The sequence below is a fragment of the Anser brachyrhynchus genome, assembly GCF_964034855.1.
Source record: "Anser brachyrhynchus genome assembly, chromosome: 4".
NCBI classification, from domain to species: domain Eukaryota; kingdom Metazoa; phylum Chordata; class Aves; order Anseriformes; family Anatidae; genus Anser; species Anser brachyrhynchus.
In genome coordinates this window covers 48,962,486-48,981,478 of record NC_137698.1, presented here as the reverse complement: position 1 = coordinate 48,981,478, position 18,993 = coordinate 48,962,486, and the positions used below count along the sequence as shown (strand labels likewise).

Genomic DNA, 18,993 nt, shown 5'->3' with positions numbered 1-18,993 from the left:
ACGTCAAACTACTGATTTTTTTTGCGTGGTTCATTGAGAGATTGCACTTGACACCTAGAAGTACAGCATTAAAGCCCAGAGAATTCGAGTGGGATTTTTATTGGAAATACTGTATGATTATTGAGGACGTTTGTCAAGCATCAGGCAAGTTGATAGACAAAATGAGTAAGCTCTGTGTAAATAAATTTCCTGATTACAAATATGTTTCTTTCTGTTTTTTATCAGGCATTTCTAGTGAGATCATACTAAAGCCTGAAGACATTTCTCAGGAAGAACTGTTAGATATGACATTAAAACTCAACAAGGATCCATCAGTTAGTGGTGTATTAGTTCAGCTACCTCTCCCAGGTAAGTGATCTCTTATCCCACTCCTCTAATACAGTCAGCGTGAGAGGAAAATGTTTAACACCCTTTGCTGTGGCAAGTCTATCTCAGTGATATAAGAAACTCTCAAAAGTGGACACACATAATGAAGGACCAAATGAAGAGATTATAGAAATATTTTTTGTTGTACACAGAACAACCCCCCCCCAGTTTTGTCTATTTGAATTCTCTTTTGTTTTTTTCTTAACATGTTGCACTCCTTTTCCTTGAACTCCAAGACCTTGCCACAGACCTTTGCTCTTCATCCCCCACCTTGTGCCAAGTTATGCTATTTAGCAGATGATGCTACAGCCTTTCTCACAGCACTTCCAATTTTTGCCTGTTCTGTGCTTTCCCCAGTGTTCCAGGTGAGCTCTGTGCTAAGGACCTAAAAGCCTCTGTAATATTCTAGCTGATTATTTACCCCTTTGCAGTCTGTACTAAAAACTCACCTGGCTGATCCGTACAAATGAGTTGTCAGTAGCTGGCAAGATAGTCCTTAGACAGAGGTAAACTTTGCAGATTTTCCTACAAACCTACCTAAATCAACTTATTTAAACCAGTGTAAACTTTATTGTAGAGTTGTGCCTGAATTACTAGATTTATTGTAATAAGCTGACTGGCATGTTGAGTTTGCCCCACTTCAGTATTTCCAGATGTTGTCTTTTATCATATATTTAGACTGTAGGCTCTGAAGGGCAGAAGCGGTCTTTTTTGGGGATTTACAGATGCAATTCCTAGCACAAGGTGGGACCTGATGTGTTAGTGTTTGTAAACAAAACTGGTGATTGTGAAGTGAAAGATCAGCTTTTAGGTAAGGTCTTTGTTTCCCCTCTTGTAGTCTTGGTTTTCACTTTCAGACAGTTCTTACAGTCTTAATTGTGTATCCCCAAAACATCAGTGGGACAGGTGGTATGTTTATGGAGGAAGAGAGGGATGTGCTTTGTGCATGTTGATAATAGACGCGTTGTTAGAATGAACGCTGATTTATTTACTTATTTTTGCACTTCATATGATATGAAAACTACCTGATAGTTGTGCCCAAATTTGCCACCTGCTGGAATAAGTTGGCCACAAGGTGGAAGTATAACACCAGTAAGGAGAATGAAGTCTTGCATACAAAGTAATGAACTATGGGAGCTGGCTGAAAGTAGTGGGTTTGCTTAGAACAAGGATCTCTATCTGTAAGAAGAGATCAGGGCAGACAGGTTATTTAACAAGTTGTTGTCAATATTAAGAACTCATACAAGAGATTCAGCACTGACAGCCGAGGGATGGAAAACTTCTGCAATAGGAGAGAGTCACCCTCTGGACTCCCAATCCGTGGCTGCATTCCCCAGAAAAGGGAGGTGTTGCATGTCACATATCTTTTTTGTGCTGATCCTACATAAAATTGTTGGGTACCACTTGCAGAAACACTTGTTATGAGATGGATCAGGACATGCAATAGGCTTTTGAGCAGTCTGCCTTCATTGTACAGAGTGATACATAATTCAACAAGGGACTGAAGCCTTAGTGATTTTTAAACCTGTTGAACATTTGAAAAGAAACAATCTGAACATGACTCTAGTTGTGTCAACTCACATGTCTATTGCTAGTACCTTTAAATGTTTTAAGGATACAAATAACTGGGTTAACATCCCTTTCAAGAACTACAGTATGTCTGTCACAGTAACTACGTTAAGACTAAATAGTTTCCATTTAACCTGTAAAACTTGCTAATTTGAAGCCTGGCTGTTGCCTACCGTAGTAAAACCTTGGAGTAATTTAGTTAACAGCAGAACCTTTCCAATACCACTTTGTCCATGTAGATATACGGTAAAGGTACATATCTAATCCATCATGAACTGAAAATGTTCAGGAAATTCTTCTTATGATGGATGTAGCTTGGAGTGCTGAATTATTACTTGATATTATTTATTTACTGCTGAAATATCATGCTCTGGCAAAGAAGCAGAGAGAGAAGGGCAGAAAAGTTATTTACCTCCAATTTTCCAACGTCCTTTCAACTTGTACTGTAATGGAAGGATACAAAACCCAGAAGTTGTGAAAACTTGGATCAGTAGTGGCTGCTTACCCCACAGTTGGGGTGGTTGTGTGGTTTTGGATACATATTTATTTTTTCAATAAACCACACACAGGTGTGGCTTTTGATCAACATTGGATAAAAATAGAAGCAGAGAATAGCTTTGTTCTCTTTGACTTTTGTGAGATGGAGCAACTTAACTTTGAGGATTATCATCTTTGCCCGAGGAAAACTTCCTTTCTGTGCACCTTTTGAGTGCGTTGCTTCTGATATGGTAATGGTTTCGTGGAGAGTTTCCTTATCTCTTCCATTGCCTGGAAGATGGCTGTGACATGTTAGATGCTTGTTTGAGATAAAACTAAGAAAACGTCAAGTTTTTTGCATCCTAAGCAGCAATGAAGTGTGGGACAAATTAGGATAAACATCATGTCCTTCTGTTGTGAAGGACAGTGCCAGCCAAAGAGCAACCTGCTTCGATGGAGCCAAGCACTAAAATCATAGCAAGGGCCCAGTACAGCTTCTCAAAAAGATATCCAAGGAGGTCGTCGCTGCTGCTGAACAGCTTCTTCCTTGCTTCCAGTCCGTATTTCTTGATCCACGTAGCATATTTTAGAATCTCTTTTGTTCCGTTGTTACCATTTTCATCAGTCCTCTCTTTTGAAAACCAGTCTTCATTTTTAGTATGTCTGCATTAGAGGCACACATTATTTATTGTGTAAATAAGAGGAGCTTGGAATGACAGCAAGGAGGTTTGGATGAACCTCACTTGAAAGAAGGCTAAGCGTGTTCTATGAGACTGGCACTAACGCTGAAGAAATGATTTTGCTCCTCTGGAGCAAAAAGAGAGGGGGAGAAAAATAAGAAGATACTGTAGCCCAGTGGAAATAAACCAGGAAGAATATCTTGAGGCAAGTAAAAGCTACACATCAGATAGTTACTCTACTACATATACAATTGCAACTGTTGTTTCTTGTTGGAGGAGCATAGGGGATGATGATGACCAAGCTGACGCTTTATAAGCATCTCTGATGAGGCCAGGAAGGTGTCCACATCTTTGTTTCTCAGGCGCGTGCCAGCTGACATGTTCATAGCTATACAGTTGTACTTCTTTCCAGTACGTTGTGCCCTTTTTTTGAAATTCCATAAATCAATTCTTAGTGGAAAAAATGCGTATAAAACAGACTTCTTTGCCTCTTACGTGAAATTGACTTTTGCCTGTCTGTTTCAGGGAAGCTAAAGCCAGGAAAGAGGTCTTTGTCAAAGCAATGTTCTGTCATCCCCCAGGTTCAAAGAAAAACATGGCTGACAGGTTTTTTTTTGTTTTTGTTTTTTTCTGAAAAACTGACTTATACAAGGTTCACAAGCTCTCTTTTCCAAAAAAAAAAAAAAGGTTACTTTCCTCAATGTACTTAACACCTTAATTTCCACAGGCCTGTATCTGTAGGATACAGAATGGAACTTTATCCCTTGTGAAAATGGAGAATTCAATCTCAAATCATAATAGTAAAGCCTGTTAAGCATAGTCTGGTGTAACTCTAAGGTGTTTTTTGTTTATTTGTTTTAATTGGAAAGCTTTTAACATGAGCTTACCACATTTTAAGTTCCTTAATATGCATGATATCTTTTAATTAGATCGTTTCTTTTTATGCAAAATAAGACAATACATGAATAGAGCAAGGTGACCACTAAATATCATAAAGATGTCTATAAAACACTGTTATTGGAAATGCCTCAATTTCATGATCAACACTCATTTCCCCTTTATTGGGCTTTTTTTAACATCCTGTTATGCACCCCGAATTGACCTTCGGGTTGTGTCACCTCACAATAGCAGAGTTCAGTTAGGGATCTAGTCTAGAATGGGTGTTCTATCCTTATAGAAGAGATGCAAAAAATAGTTCTGAGATGGTACTAAAGCTTGAGTATAGTTCTGGAAAAGGTTAAATATATTTTTTAAATGGTGTCCTTTCTGGGTCAGTGTGGAGACATGCTTTATAGAGCTGTTCCTCTAGAGTGTCCTAATGTATGCAACTTTTATACTTGGTTTTGTAACTTTGCGGAGTTGGAACTGGCTAACATATCTTTATCATTATTACTATCAATGCTTATGTATTCTAAAGTTTAAGCAGCTGCAGACTTATCCTGTGTTGCTAGTGTATATGAAAAATGCTTATAATGAATAGTTAAAAATAATAAATTATGTGCAGGTATCTTCATTTCAACCATATTTAATGTTTGACAGTGAGGAGCTCAAAACAATTTTTTTCATTCTTAGTTTTCCAGAGAAGTAGGATCTATCTTGATCCCCCAATTGGCAAATTCTTTAAAGCAATTGTCATGTTATAAAATTGAAACTAAAGGTAAGACTTGTAAAAATCGTTTGAGATTACCATTTCCTTACATGTGATTAAAACTTAGGTCATATATCTTGTGGTCTGTTAGAGATGGGTAATATGCACAAAATGATTTTTCTCCTATGATTTTTCTGTGCCAAATTATAATTAGTGCTTCTAGATTGTAGAAGAGACTCAAGCGTTGTGCTTAAACTCTTCAATAATTGTCATAATTGATAGCTGAGTATCAGTCTTAAAGTTTGACCAAATCTTTTGTATTAGCAGTGTTATGCACTGACTCATTGAATTTCCAGTAGATGACTAGAAGGGTTGAGGTTCTAACTTCCGTCGTTGAGGGGGAGATAATTATTTTAGCTAGATGAAACTTTGTTTCTCAGTGTAATGATTCAGGTAGGATTGATGACTCCTGACAAGTGAAAGAAATGTAATTTGAAAGCCATGTTTCCCAGACCATATAGATGAGCGAACAGTTTGTAATGCTATCGCACCCGAAAAGGATGTGGATGGATTTCATATTATTAACATTGGACGTCTGTGTCTTGATCAGCCTTCGATAATACCTGCAACTGCTGCTGCTGTGTGGGAAATAATAAAGCGGACAGGTAAGAAACTGAACTCTATTGAAACTTTTATTTAAGATGCAGAAAATGAATGAAGATGAAGTCAGGTGTGAATTAGAAGGTGTGGGCTATCCTAATGTTTTGCACTCATTGAAGAACCAGTGTTCTTCAATGTTATTTTGTTCTTCAATGTTCTTCAGTGTTATTTTTTTATTTTTTACCAGTATTGTAACTATTAATTAAGTGTAGGTGGTAGTTCATGTAAAATACTCAAAGCGTTTTTTTCACTTCCTTTCTGCTTGTTAGTGTTGCAAGGGACTTTAAGTAATATTCTTTGCTTTGTGATTAGTTATCAAATACAAGATTTTGATTTGTAATTTCTTGTGGGGCAAGGGGGGGAGAACAACAGAATTGAGAACATGTAAATTGGTCGCTAGAATGGGAAAGGGTATTTATAATATGACATCTTTTTAATGTGTAGTAATAGATGCTCCTATTACTCCTATTGATTGGCGTACGAGCTTGTGCTTCACTTTGTGGTCAGAGAACAGAAATTAAGTCCCTCCAAAGGGAGATTTAGATGACCTAAATTAGTTGCCAGTTCTGTTTCTACTCTGAAAGTCAAAACTTGTTTTGTGGATTCATACCTCCAGTTCAACCTTGTGGGTTTCCAAGTCAGCAGTCTGCAACAGCAAATAATTAGATCTTGGGCATTGAGAAGAAGGGGTTTATCTCAAAATAGCAAAATCTTGTGCTCTGTTTTGTTCTGTGTTGTTTTCTTTGAAGGAATCCAAACGTTTGGAAAAAATGTTGTTGTAGCTGGAAGATCTAAGAATGTTGGAATGCCGATTTCAATGCTTTTACATACTGATGGAGAGCATGAAAGACCTGGCGGTAAGACGGTCAATGTTGTCAGGTATTTTTAATGCTTTAACTTGCAAAAACATTAAAATTAAGCTAAACTGAGGATTCGGATAAAGAGAGAGCTTTTGTGTCTTGCATGACATTTGCAACTGGAGCAAGGAAGTTAATTTGCTAATATATTTCCTGATCGTTTCTCAGGAGAGAAGGTCAGTTTCTGGACTGAACTTTTTCTGGTGTTATGTCATCACTTTCTTAACCTTTTGAAACGGCTTCCATTTAAATTAAGGATCTTTTCCCAACTTAAATGATTCTGTGGATGGGACCTGGAGCAACCTGACTTAGTGAAAGGTGTCCCAGCTTATGGCAGGGGAGTTGGAACTAGATGATATTTAAAGGTCCCTTCCAACCCAAACCATTCTATAATTCTAAATATTGTTAGCACCAAACATTGAGGATAGTACCTGACAGCATAGCCTTAGAGCTACAGCAGTTTGTATGATGTTTATACTGAGTAAAATAGCTTATAAACCTTATCTTCATGCTTATATAATGCTGATTTCAAGTTTTTCCATACATAAATAAAAGCATTAAACATAATGCTTGTGTTGTGCTATGTTGGTTAGGCTGTGATTATGAAAATACCATAATTACCAACAAAGTAGCTTTTCAGTGTAAGCTTTATGACACTACTTGTTGGTCTGGGGGATTTTTCTGCAGTGCAGTTTATATCCCCTTGGAAATCATAGGCTGTAAGGAAAATGTTTTTGAGCAATTTTAATTATAGAAGCATGTATGTGCTGCTGTAACTGTGTTTTAGGAAACAAATAAACATTACATAGAATACTGTTGTTTTGCAGGTTCATTTTGATGTTAGAAACTGCCACAGTGGTGTGCACGAAGGAGGTAAATGTGGATGTTTAATCCCAGGCAAATTTAATAGGACTGGAGTGAAATCTGTTATTAATATAATGAAACGCTAAAAGCTTCTTACTAATCACAGAGTTGGTTTTTCCATTCAGCCTCTGTGGGAAAGTTGCTATTTGAAACTTCTCGGAGTGTTTGAATTGTAATTACCATCGGTGTGTAATTTTGGTCTCATCCCCATTCCTGTGAAAATTAGTAGGATTTTTGCCATTTACTGCAAATACTGGGTTCCATGTAGTGCTGGCAGTGCTTTTCAGTGATCCAGCAATGAAGTTGGTAAGAGGCTTTCTTTGGTGCAGATGTACATTGTAACCTACTTCCATGTTTCTCAGTGGGAAATGAAGAGGTTTAGCAACCAGTGGTTCTTTCAGCAACTTATTTTAAAACCCTAAGTAGTGGCGCAGAAGTGTTCATGCTGTAAATAGTGTTTTGTAGTTGTCACCTTTTGAGTTAGTTGGGTCCATGTCTCTGAGTTGTCTTATATTCTGGGACTGCAGCTGTACTTTGGCTGGCCAACAGCGTGACTTGCTCTTGGGAGCCAGTCTGTGAGTCTGCTGGGCTATGAATGAGCTTTGTTCTCCTTCAAGGTAGTCTGCCTAGGCTCTGATTTCTGGCGTAATGCACACTTACTTCACCAGTAGCGCCATTTGCTGGGGTTGTCATTAATGCTATGTATGTCAAGTGTGCTGTGTGGGGACAGAAAAACATTCAAATATACCTCTCCCCACCCTGGAATCTAGATGTGAAAAGTGTTAACTTGTTATTGTTACCTATTAACGTTATCTTTCATTATTCTGAAGAAATGGATGCCTTTATAAGCCAGTCTTTCTTGGTTTCCAACCTGCAAAGCAGTAGTATACACTGTAAGGCATCTGACAATAAGAAAACAAAAGAACATCTGTTGTTCTTGCACACTGAACAAGCACTAAACACGTATTGGGTGTGTACCTGCTAATAAATCCTTTCCAAGCTGGGAGTAGAGTTTTCATTCCAGACACGTGGAGTGGGCTACCTTTGAAGATCTGGTTGGTATTCTGCAGTTAACTATCGTGTCCTGCTTGGAGCAAAAGCCTGGCTGGGTGTGGAAGGGAAGGCAGGCTAGACAGCGGTTTCAGGTCTACTACAGTGGTTATCACAACGTAGGGATGTATCGTGAGAGAGAAGAAGCTGAAGTCAGTTGAGATAAGCTGAGACAGGCAGTGAAAGAGAATGCGTAAAGCTAATGTTGCCTGAAATGGAGGAGGTGGAGCTGAAGTACAGATTGAAAATGTGAATGTAATAAAAGTGATAGCTGAAGCGGAATTAACCTTTCCACCTGTGTTTTAGCAGCTGGTAGCAGGGCAAGTTACATGTGTTAAGAGATACAAGATGAGGTAGCTTTAGCAAGTGTGCAGTTTCTAGATGAAATGTTTTGAACATGAAAATGACATGTAAAATTGCACGTTTTTATTTATTACCAAACAATGGCAGGCTTTCCTCTATGTGCACATTAAGAATGGTTTAAGCTCGTTAAGATGAATTAAGTGGAAGCTTTTTACTTTTTCTTTCTTACTTTCTGTTGATGAGGTTAGAGCCCAGACAAGACATTGCAAGTGCTGATAAAACACGTTCAGGTTATCAGTCAGGATAGGGTTTTAACAGCAACTGGTACTGCCTTCGTGAAATAAATATGGCTGAAAAGTGATGCAAGGTGTGTGGATAGGTTTGTAGGTTTGGTTTGGTGTATTTTTTTTTTAGTAGTAGGTTTTCAATTCTTCAGAAGCAAAACTGGAAAGCTGTGGTCTGTCTTCATCTGTGATATATGTAGAAACTGTAACGTCCTGCAGGTGGCGATAACTGATCACGTAGGAAAACTATCTGTAAACTTACAGAGCAATTTGTGTTCTTCATAGACAGGTCAAGAAACTTTACATAATAAGCTAGTGAAATAGCTTTGCAGTATCATGCTAAACCTTATTTCCTAAATATCTTCCTCTGTCTTCTTTCAGCAAAAGTAACAGTGTAAAAGTAGTTATTTTCTATTTTGGCCTGATCTCAAATGGAAAATCTACCCTTTCAGAGGTGTCTGTAAGCCTCTGGGCTGCTATTTGGAAGGTGGGGTTGGCTTTTTTTTTTAGTGTTGAGAGTAATTGCTTGTTTTCAGGAGCTGACTACAGACATGCATTTCTAAATTATTGAGAGGAAATGATTTTAATTCTTAAAAGCTGTGAATATTCATAACTTCAGATCTAATCCGTTGTTTTCTCTCAGCCTCCTTGCTGAATACAGTACAAGAGGTCAAAATAACCTTACTATATATGTGTTTTTGGAAGTAATGGTTGTAGTTTCAGATAAAACATCTTTCTTATCCTTACCTGAAAATTTGATAACAGAATATTACTCTGTTTTATTCAAGCTTTTCTTTCCAGAATCCAGTGATAAGTTTGACTTGCATGTGTGAAGGATCACCCTTCATAGAACATTTCCTAGAGAAGGGAAGTGTGTCGCACCAAAGAACAGACATGATTCTCCTACAGCAGGCAGCGTTTTGTTTTTAATTTGTTTTAGAATGAGGCCTCCAAAGGAGGAAAACTATAACTGTCTCTACAATCTGTACGTGACTCAAGAATGTGTGTGAGACCTCCATAAAAACAAATCAACAATTGGAGAGAAGACGCTTTAGATTAGCAAAATCAAAAGTAACAATGAATAATTCTTTTGTCATGTTCCTCCTTTTTCTTTTTTTTTAATTATTATTAGTTGCCTTTGGGATCAATAAGTGACTTTGGAGAGAAGAAAAATAGAAGGAATCTAGACATGCAGGCTTTATGTACTGTTTGGGATGTTCCTATCACAAGAAAGGCTAGCAGTGCAGAGATGCTCTTAAGACGATTGTCTGTCTAGGCTTTTGATGGACTTGTATACATGGGAAATAAAAGAACAGTGCTGAAAGATACCTGCCTGCTGGCAATTCTCCTCATTTCAAGAAATTGCTTCTGTACATCTGTACTTCTTTGTCATTAACTGAAAATACCTTCATCTGCTCTCGTTGAGGACATGTTATGAGGTGTAAAGACTGAAGGAGGACAGGTGATGACTGAAGGAGGATGAAAGTTGTGAGAAAAGAGCCGAGAAGTCGGAGTGCAGTCAGGTTGAAGATGAGATGCTTGAGGAAGACAAGTAATGAGATAAGAGGTCCAGATTAGACAGTCAGATGCATTCCAGAGGCAGCTGCTGTGGTTGTAATGACTGAGATGGCAAAAATCTTAAGTTTATTGGCTAATACTGTGATATTGGAGTCCATGATGAATTAATTGAAGGTGGAGATGCGGGGATATAACACAAGACAACTGTGCAGTACAAATAGTTGTGAGGGAGAAGCACGGCATCAGAATATGGGGGGAGTTTCATTTAATAGCTGCTATTTTTGCTGTTTTCGTTGGCAGCCTTAGAGGGACTGCTACCCTTGCTGTTGCACTCAGTATGAGACCTCAGTCCCTATTTCCATGTCACTTTGTTTTTTGTGTAGTGGTCTCTCCTTAGCATCTTGCCTCATTTGCACGAGGTTTTTTATGCCCTAATAGCAGGGTTTATTTGTAGCTTCTTGCCAAGCAATGTGGATACATGCAGGAGCAGGCCCCAGAGCTTTTCAGTTTGCCCAAAAGGATGTGGTCTTCTGCTTGCGATAACTTCAAACACTTCCTACTCTGGTATCAAGTAAGGGTTCAGCAGTTTTTCCTTTATCAGGAGATAAAAAAGCTGGTAGGGCATCTGCAAAATCTGAGCGCCTTTTAGTCAGTCTCTTCCATTCCTGTTCTTGCACTTGAGCTACGCAAAACAATTACTTAAAATGCTTTGAGTGTGTGGAAAAATGTATGCGTTTGATGTATTTATTTCTTAAGTGGTTACAGGGATAAACATGCTCAGATCCATCCAACTGGAATCCTACAGATCATATAAATATTGACGCTGCTGTTGATTGTGTTCTGCATGTACGTTCAAGAACATCCCTCCTCACTGAAATCTGTTAGTGTTCCAGTTAACAGGGGGATTTTGCTGTCTGCCCCCTGCATGCAATTGTTGGTTAGACAGCGTCTAAGCGAAGACCTTTGGCCCCGGAGTGTCACTGTTGTCATAGCCGCTAAGCTTGTTCCCTACGCAATTAGGCCTTGCAAAGAGAAGAGCCTTGGTTGTCATCGTGTGGTTTTGGTCAGATGATCAGCCGTGCTCATTCTTGAGAGGGGGCACATCAGTAAGAAATGATGCTACTTCACTGAACGTGAATTACTGTTTGTTCCTTGAGCAGTCAAAATCCATCAGAAACAGAGGCCAAAGGCTTCTGACCATACAACAGGATGTCAAAGGAAGCGTCTAGGGAGTTTCAGGACAGATGAATGACAAATGTGGTTGAGGACAGAGGTCTGAACATGCTGATATTATATTTGAAGCTTTAGTTTGTGACAAGCAACTGGGCCTTACGGTGCATTCCACAGGTTGTGCTTAATAATGTAGATGACAAATTCCATGCTGGGTTTCTCTGTGTAATTCCACTAAGTGTAATGAAGCTGATGGAGTCAGTCCACGGTATATGAATTAATTAATCCTGCGTGAGTTTTTAAGAACAAGCACTTTTTCATGTGTGTAAAAGGCAAGTGTTACAAGCGTTCTGACTATGCTGAAGTAAGTGATGCATCCCAAGACAAATTTGACAGTCACCTTTACTGTTTTTGGTGGACCACAGTGATTCACATGTACCTGAAAGTAAATGCTTTACAGGCCTTCTGTATGTATCAATTAATTGCCCATCTTTTACCTTTCAGGTGATGCTACAGTGACCATTACTCACCGATACACGCCAAAAGAACAGCTCAAGATCCATACTCAACTTGCTGACATTGTCATAGTAGCTGCAGGTAATATTAGTTGTTAGTACTCTCGTCACAATGTTTACAACATGAAAAGAAAAGCTTGGTGTCTGTTGATGGCACTACTAGCTATTTCACCTGTTTTACCAAATACTTGGTGCTCGTGCTTGCTGAGGGTGTTGCAGGACATAGGATTTCTTGTAAGAAAGGCAAGTGATCTGGCTCTTTGTTCTTGCCCTTCACATTTGCAGACTCATAAACTGTTTCTCATCACATGTGACACCTTTCCCTTAGGGAGACTTCAGAGTGAACTCAAGACTGGGAACCAGTTACTGCATAGTTTATACAGGTATAATTATGTAAATTAAAACATTCTCTGTACAGTGCAAAAACCGTGAGTCATTTAACTTTTGACAGGAGGGTTTCTTTAAATCAGCTGGAGGCTGCATTCATGAAACAATGGTATCTTTCTCTTGCTGTTGGAATTAAGGGCAGCCTTGGCAAATTAAATGGTAGTTTTGGTAACATATGCATGTTATTCACGGCTGATTTTTTTTGTTGGTATGTTGACAATTATCATGTCAAGAGGAAAAGAATGGTAATTGCCAAAAGGAAGGGCTTTGAAAGATCCATGTCTATGTTCTTAAAGCAATGTAGAATGAAATACTTTCAGTTTGACTTTTCTAGAAGAAAGAAACAAGTAGCACTGCTTCTGAGTTTTTTTTGTTTTGTTTGTTTTTACTTGACTGGTATTTTTTAATGGAAATATAAATTAAGCAGGGAAAAAAAAACAACAATAAAAAAGCCTCTGGTCAAATTCTGTGTCCCCTTGCAGTTCATGACATCTTCCTTCTCTGACACTGGTTCGGAGGACCACAAACAGATTCTATCTTTACCCTTTTGTCCTCCCTTCCTCTGTCTTCACCATTCTCAAGACCAAGTCCTGGGAAGTTATTTTCCAGATTTGGACAGATAGGTACATGTCCAAAGCTCATCACTTCCTGTTGAAGCAAGATGTCCTTTTTTCAGAGCTTAATTGCGCTACCTCTTTCTCATGCCAGGTCAGGAACAAGAAACAGCTCAGTTCTCCCACATGGGATTACTCAACTGTGGGTCAGACTAGAATTCTCACACGGAATGAAAAATAATGATGTGTCTTCTAATTGGAAATAAACTAGTAATATCAACATATACTGCTTCTGATTTAATCATAGTTTAAGTTTTTTTTGTCTGCTGAACGCTTTGTCATCAGTTACGCTTGTAGCAAAACATTTCAGTAGCAATTCAGCTGTGTTTGTTCACATTATTTTCCTCATGTCATTTGTAAGAAGAGCATGATACAACGCTTGTTACACAACATGAGATATGCTTTGAATGATGAAAAAACCTAGGGCTAGATTGTGCAAACAGTATGCAGCCCTGCCCCAGTGAGAACTCTGGGGAGGATGACACCTTGGAAAGGTGGTGTCCCTCCACGTTCCCCTTTTCGAGAACTGTGTGCATTGGGCCTTTGGGATGGTGCTGGGCTTAACTCTCGAAACGTGACCTATTTAGTGAGCAGTGCAAGAAAGGAAGCATTTACACTGTCACAGACCACCATGCAAGAAGTGCAAATGGAAGAAAGCTTTCTGTGAGTCGATTTCACCCTAATAGTTAACTAAACTCCACCATAACTGCTTTCTCACTCCCAAGTGAGGGAAGAGGGGGAGAAAACGTGATGAAAAAGGGCTCAAGGGTTGAGGTAAGGACAAAGAGAACTGCTGTGCCGTGGTACACCATGGACTGCAGGGGAACTGCTGAAGGAACTTGTGTTCCACTTCATCCCCACTTTCTTCACTGACCACGGTGCCTTCAAGCTCCTCATTTCTTACATATTTTCTCAATCCCCTTTCCCAGCTGCTGTTGTGCAGCCATTTGTTTCCTTTCTTGCCAATGTTCTCATAGAGGTCCAACCAGTGTTGCTCATTGGCACAGCTCTGCCAGCATCGGGTCCCTTTTAGAGTCTGCTGGAACTGGCTTTTAGCTAACTTGGGGCAGCTTCTGGACTCCTCACCGAGGCTGCTCTTGCAGCCCCCCTGCTACCAAACTCTTGCCATGTAAATCCAATACACTGTGTAAAAGTGCAAGATTTCTGTTCTCCTCTTCCCGTATGATGCTTTAAGAGCCACCTGCCTTCTGCCTCCCATTTTGGTGACTTGTGACACTAAGCGTGTTCATTCTGTTGTGGTGCTCTGTCTCTGAGGAGCTTCCTGTTCACTTGCATTCATGGTTCTCAAACAGTTCACCCCAGGTGCTTCTGTCTTTACTGTGGAGTTTGGGAATGCCCATCTTCATAGGTTGTCTCTTGTTTGCTCCCATCCTTGGAACCCTGGTTGTCCAGCTTCCTGTGATTGTAACTATTGATGCAATTTATTTTTTCTCTCTGGTCCCCTCCCAACTCGTTGCATCATAAGGCATTCCCTTAATTCTCATTTTCATTCCCTCCCTAAAATCTTTTTCTCTGCTTCCAGCTGGAGCTTTCTAAACTCTGTGCCACACAGCTTTTGCCTTTCTAGCCAAAATATAGTATTTCCTCCTAAGCACACCTGGCACTTTGCATCCCACTATGGACTTTATAATCCTTGCCCGCTGTCCCTGCCTATGCAGACATCCTACGGTGTCTACTCTTGTTGCTATCAGACCAGTCCCATATTGAAAGACTTAAGTACAGCTTTAGTTGTGGTGCTCATGCAGCTGTTGCAGTATTTCCAGGGCAGTGATGGAGGCAGTAGGCAGTCTTTGTCTCCTTTAATCTGCTGCTGCTCTCTGGGCTTTCCAGTCTGCCTTGGGAGAGACGACTCATCTGCCTGCTACCTTTGGAGAGAAGGTGAAGAGAAGGAATGGAGGTACCAAATGCCAGATGAAATTCTTCTGGGCCAACTCGCACTGTCCCTCAGGACATGATCTGTGGTCCTCCTGCATGGGAATTGCTGATTTGCCAGGCTGCTTTATTCAGTCAGTGGCTGCTTAGCTTTCTCAGGATTTAGCTACCTTACAGTCCTTTTACCTAAACTGGGATTATGGAGGAATTTATTTTTTTTGTTGAAAGCATGATTCACTGTTTTTGACAAAAACTAGTAAAGAAAGACTTTCCCACATTCTTCAATCACTGCATTTTAGGAATAGCTGCTCTAATGCTTATCTCTCCCTACTTGGTATGTAAAGTAGGCTTAAGTAAATAGATCTGCTCATTTGGTTTGGGGGTTAGTTTATTTGTTGCTATTAAGTATTTGGCCTATTATCAAACCATTTTACAAAGGGTGTAACTGTGCAACTTCCGTTAATATGCTTCCATCCCTATCACACACAGCTCATTAACCCCCATAAGATGAAGGCATTATCCAATTACCAGCCAGCTTGCGATTGATTGCATAAGAGCGATGAAGTAGATGCAGTCAGATCTTATCAATGGCATAGGAAAGAATTTGAGGTCTTGGCTTGCTCAACATTAAAAGCAGAGTTTCAAGCTTGCGTCCTATGGGGGAGTGAGAAAGGAAAGGAAGGTTCTTGTGTTGCTTGTATCCAAATGACTTGCTGGCAGACGTCCAGCACTTCAAATGAATCCATAGTGCTTGTCTGCCAGCAGTTGCCTCCAATAACACTGTGGTCCTAAAAAATGTGGATTTGGTTTCTTCTTTTTTTTTTTTTTTCTCCTGAGAGAAGGCTGATTTCATGGGGAGGGCAGCAGGGGGAATTTAGATTCCCCCTTTGCAGATACTCTACTGCCGAGGTAGACATTCTTCACAGAACATAAAACTGAAGGAATAACTGAAGAAGCAGGGCAAAAATTTAACTTATTTGAAATTTGCAATTTCCTTTCATTCCAAATTAGAGGCTGCATAGCAGGAAAGAAATTTTGGAGGTCATTTAAAGGAAATGCACAGAAAAGATTGCAGCTGTTGCCTTTAAGGTGTGATAGGCTAATGTAATGCAGATGATGGCTGATGACTTTGTAGTCTTGACTGTCTGATAGCATGTACTGACTTAGCACTAGATAGCACTAGACGTAGGTCTCAGATAGTAATTTGCCTTAGCATTTGAAGAGGTGGTTCATTTGTTCTGAGTCTGTCCAGGAATTAATTTTCAGATGTCTGGTCACACATGCTGCTGCTGTTGGTAAGCAGTGCTCATATTTCTGTTCTAGGGTAGCCTTAAAATTGCTGTTCATTAAGAGAGCTCCTACTGAACTCCTGGTACTGAAAGAAAGGTCTTCTGTGTGCGTCCAGTGGAGCTGTTGGTATGCTAGAAAAGCACTACCTATTGCTTGAGCATACTTGGGAAGTTCAACGAGATTCATCTTGAAGTAAACGTGTAGTGCTGTCTTCTGTTTGCAATCTGTTGTGGCAGTATTCTTTGTGAAATGGAAGACGCTTACAGTTTGGGACTGCTGCTTTAGAAAACAGTGTTTTGCTATCCCTTCAGTAGGACCTGGCTCAGATCCTGTGGGCAATTAAGTTGTCATTGTTGTGCTTCTCTTGTCCTAGCACCTAAATAATTGTTTTGGTGTTTCTTGCCATGTATATAGATAGATGAACTGTGCTGACTGGGAACATATGCTGTTGCCTCAAGTTTTTTGTCCAGAACTTGAAGTGACCTTTTAGCATTTATATGTCCTGACTATCAAACATCTTGGTAATGAATATCAACGTATTTGGAATTTAAATACATTGAGAAAATGAGTTGTATATGAAAGTGCTGCAGAGGCTTGTCACAGCACTCTGCTAGCTAGGGTTTCTTTACAATAGAAGTGTCAAACCCCAGGAAATTATCCAGATGTAGCTCACCTGGAGCAGATGAAGGTATGTGATGTTGAGGCCAGGCATCTTTTGTCAAGCAGGGAGGTCTGATTCTGTTCCAAGTGGCAGAATTGCAAATCATAGAAAAGTAGAGCAAGAAAGGTTTTTTGAAAGCCCATGTCTTAACTTTTGGTGCACTACGATGGATATTTGACGTTACCTGTTCAACCTGCTTTTAACGTTTCCTGTGATGGAGACATAGTTCTCTCCTTGGGCTACTTGCTCCCCCGCTCCTCTGTTCTTATGGTTTAAAAGTTCTGGACGGTGCAGCAAAGAACAATTATTTTTTTTTGCATCACGTCTATTGGGGATGGGAAGCCTAGGTACTTTTCTAGTGCCAAAAGCTTTTCTGTGTTTTTGAAGGCTGCCATGAGATCAGGCAAGTTCATTCTGGGCAGTGTTTCCTCATAACCTTCGTTGTTCTTGTTGGTGCTCATAGAGATGGACAGACAGATCAGAGAAAGCTGGCATCCACAGCAGGAATATGGTATCCCAGTTGATCTTGTCTGGTGAAGAGATCAGGAGTTCTATGTGTCTTGCAGTAGTGTGACTGTCTGTTCAGGTTCAGTTGATTTAATCCTAAATTTTTCTTGTTGAAAAATGACCACCTAAGCAGTTGTTGACTGCCTTGCCTTTGCAAGGGGTAATAATTCATATGTAAAGGAATTGTATCTTGCCTTTCTTGCTGTTGAATGTCAGATGTTTTTTGACACTTTTCTCCTTTTTGCCGGAGGTGTTTGAAATCTAAGCTAATCTGTTTCAAGTTCTTTCCAGCTTTGGGTCATTTGCATTTTGTGTCACTACTAAATAGTAGGTGTTCTGTCACGTTAGTGCCATTATAAATGAACACCTGGTCCTTGTAGAACTCTTTCCACACACGCTTAAGTTTTCGTAAAGAACCACGGGAGCCTGTTGTTACCTACCAGTTATACCTCAGTACAATTACCCGGCTAGTTTTCCATGCAGTACGCTTTTCTTTTCTCGCTTAGGAGATAAGGTGGAAAAAGTTCTACTTGAAAGGCGGTTGCTTCTCTCTTGCAGACTGATCTGACACTTATTATGGGTAAATTGAGTTGGCCCCTTTTTTTTGTTTGTTTCTGTTGTTTATCTCACTCATACATTGCAGTAATGAAAAATAAGCTGGTGATGTAGATCAGATTCTCTCACCATGCTTTTTTTTTTCTTTTTTTACAATAGCATTTTGTGTAGCTTGTTTTTAGTATTTTATTAACTGCCTGAAAAGTATTGGATCTAAGGAGCACATGACCGGTCAGAGAAGACAAGAAGAGTAGCATGCATCGAATACAGATATTTAAAAAAGCCAAGACAAAAGAAAACATTGCCAAGATAACATACATGGTTTGCTTCAAAGGTTCCTGACATTTCTGGACTGGTGGAATTCCAACAACCCTAAACATTTCTTGTAGCTCATGTAACATCTTCATCATCCAGCTTTTTTTTTTTTTTTTTTTGGAAAAGCTATGAAGGTGACTTGCCACCACAAACCAGCAAGCACATAGTTCACTGGGATCATGTTGACTACATTTGTGACCACAGGCTTATCTGAAAATATTCACTCAGAATAAACAACTGTCAAGCTTTTTGTCTGAAAGTTACAGGCTGTATGAAGCCAAGGAATAACTATGTTCTCTGTGTGATGTGTCAAGAAAAGTTTAAGTGAAAGATTTTTTTTATTTATTTTTTTGGTGTAAGTATACATAACATGTGCGTACACATATTACTATAATTTGGAACCGATGACCTAAGACTATCTGGCTGTGTTAATCAAATACCTTGATGATTCCAGGTATCCCGAAGTTGATTACAACCGATATGGTCAAAGAAGGTGCAGCTGTGATAGATGTAGGCATCAATCATATCCATGATCCTCTTACGGGAAAGACCAAATTAGTTGGGGATGTGGACTTTGAAGGTCAGTGAAACACTAATATTTTTATCCAATAGGTTCACATAAAGTTGGTGGGATTCTTCGATGATTAATACTTTGAATAGCTCATGTCCCAGATAAGACAACACTTGAAGGAGTGTGTGTTTGTTTTCTTAAATAAGAAACAAGCAATTTGTTCATATACCTGCTCTTAAGAAATGATATGTTATTTAACAGCAAGCATTACTTCTAATTACATATACGAGCAGCCTTTAAGAGATGCAGATGAGCTCTTATGTATGTTTGGTGGCAGCAGTTTTAGAGAGATGCTTGTC

General features: G+C 39.4%; 1 protein-coding gene across 6 annotated transcripts in view; it reads left to right on the top strand.

Moving 5' to 3' along the window:
* Positions 1-18,993, top strand: part of MTHFD2L (methylenetetrahydrofolate dehydrogenase (NADP+ dependent) 2 like) — a 42,474-nt gene that overhangs the window by 11,979 nt on the left and 11,502 nt on the right. For 3 of the 6 annotated variants that reach the window (XR_013951052.1, XM_080591526.1, XM_080591525.1), the window contains exons 3-8: positions 39-144; positions 226-348; positions 5,193-5,345; positions 6,090-6,197; positions 11,891-11,983; positions 18,578-18,703. Coding sequence is in view for 5 of the 6 variants with exons in the window: in XM_080591526.1 (XP_080447652.1) it covers positions 39-144; positions 226-348; positions 5,193-5,345; positions 6,090-6,197; positions 11,891-11,983; positions 18,578-18,703 (709 nt within the window). In the remaining variant the exon portion in view is untranslated. The remainder of the gene's footprint in view (positions 1-38; positions 145-225; positions 349-5,192; positions 5,346-6,089; positions 6,198-11,890; positions 11,984-18,577; positions 18,704-18,993) is intronic. The other 3 variants (XM_080591528.1, XM_080591527.1, XM_080591529.1) reach the window with 2 other exon arrangements.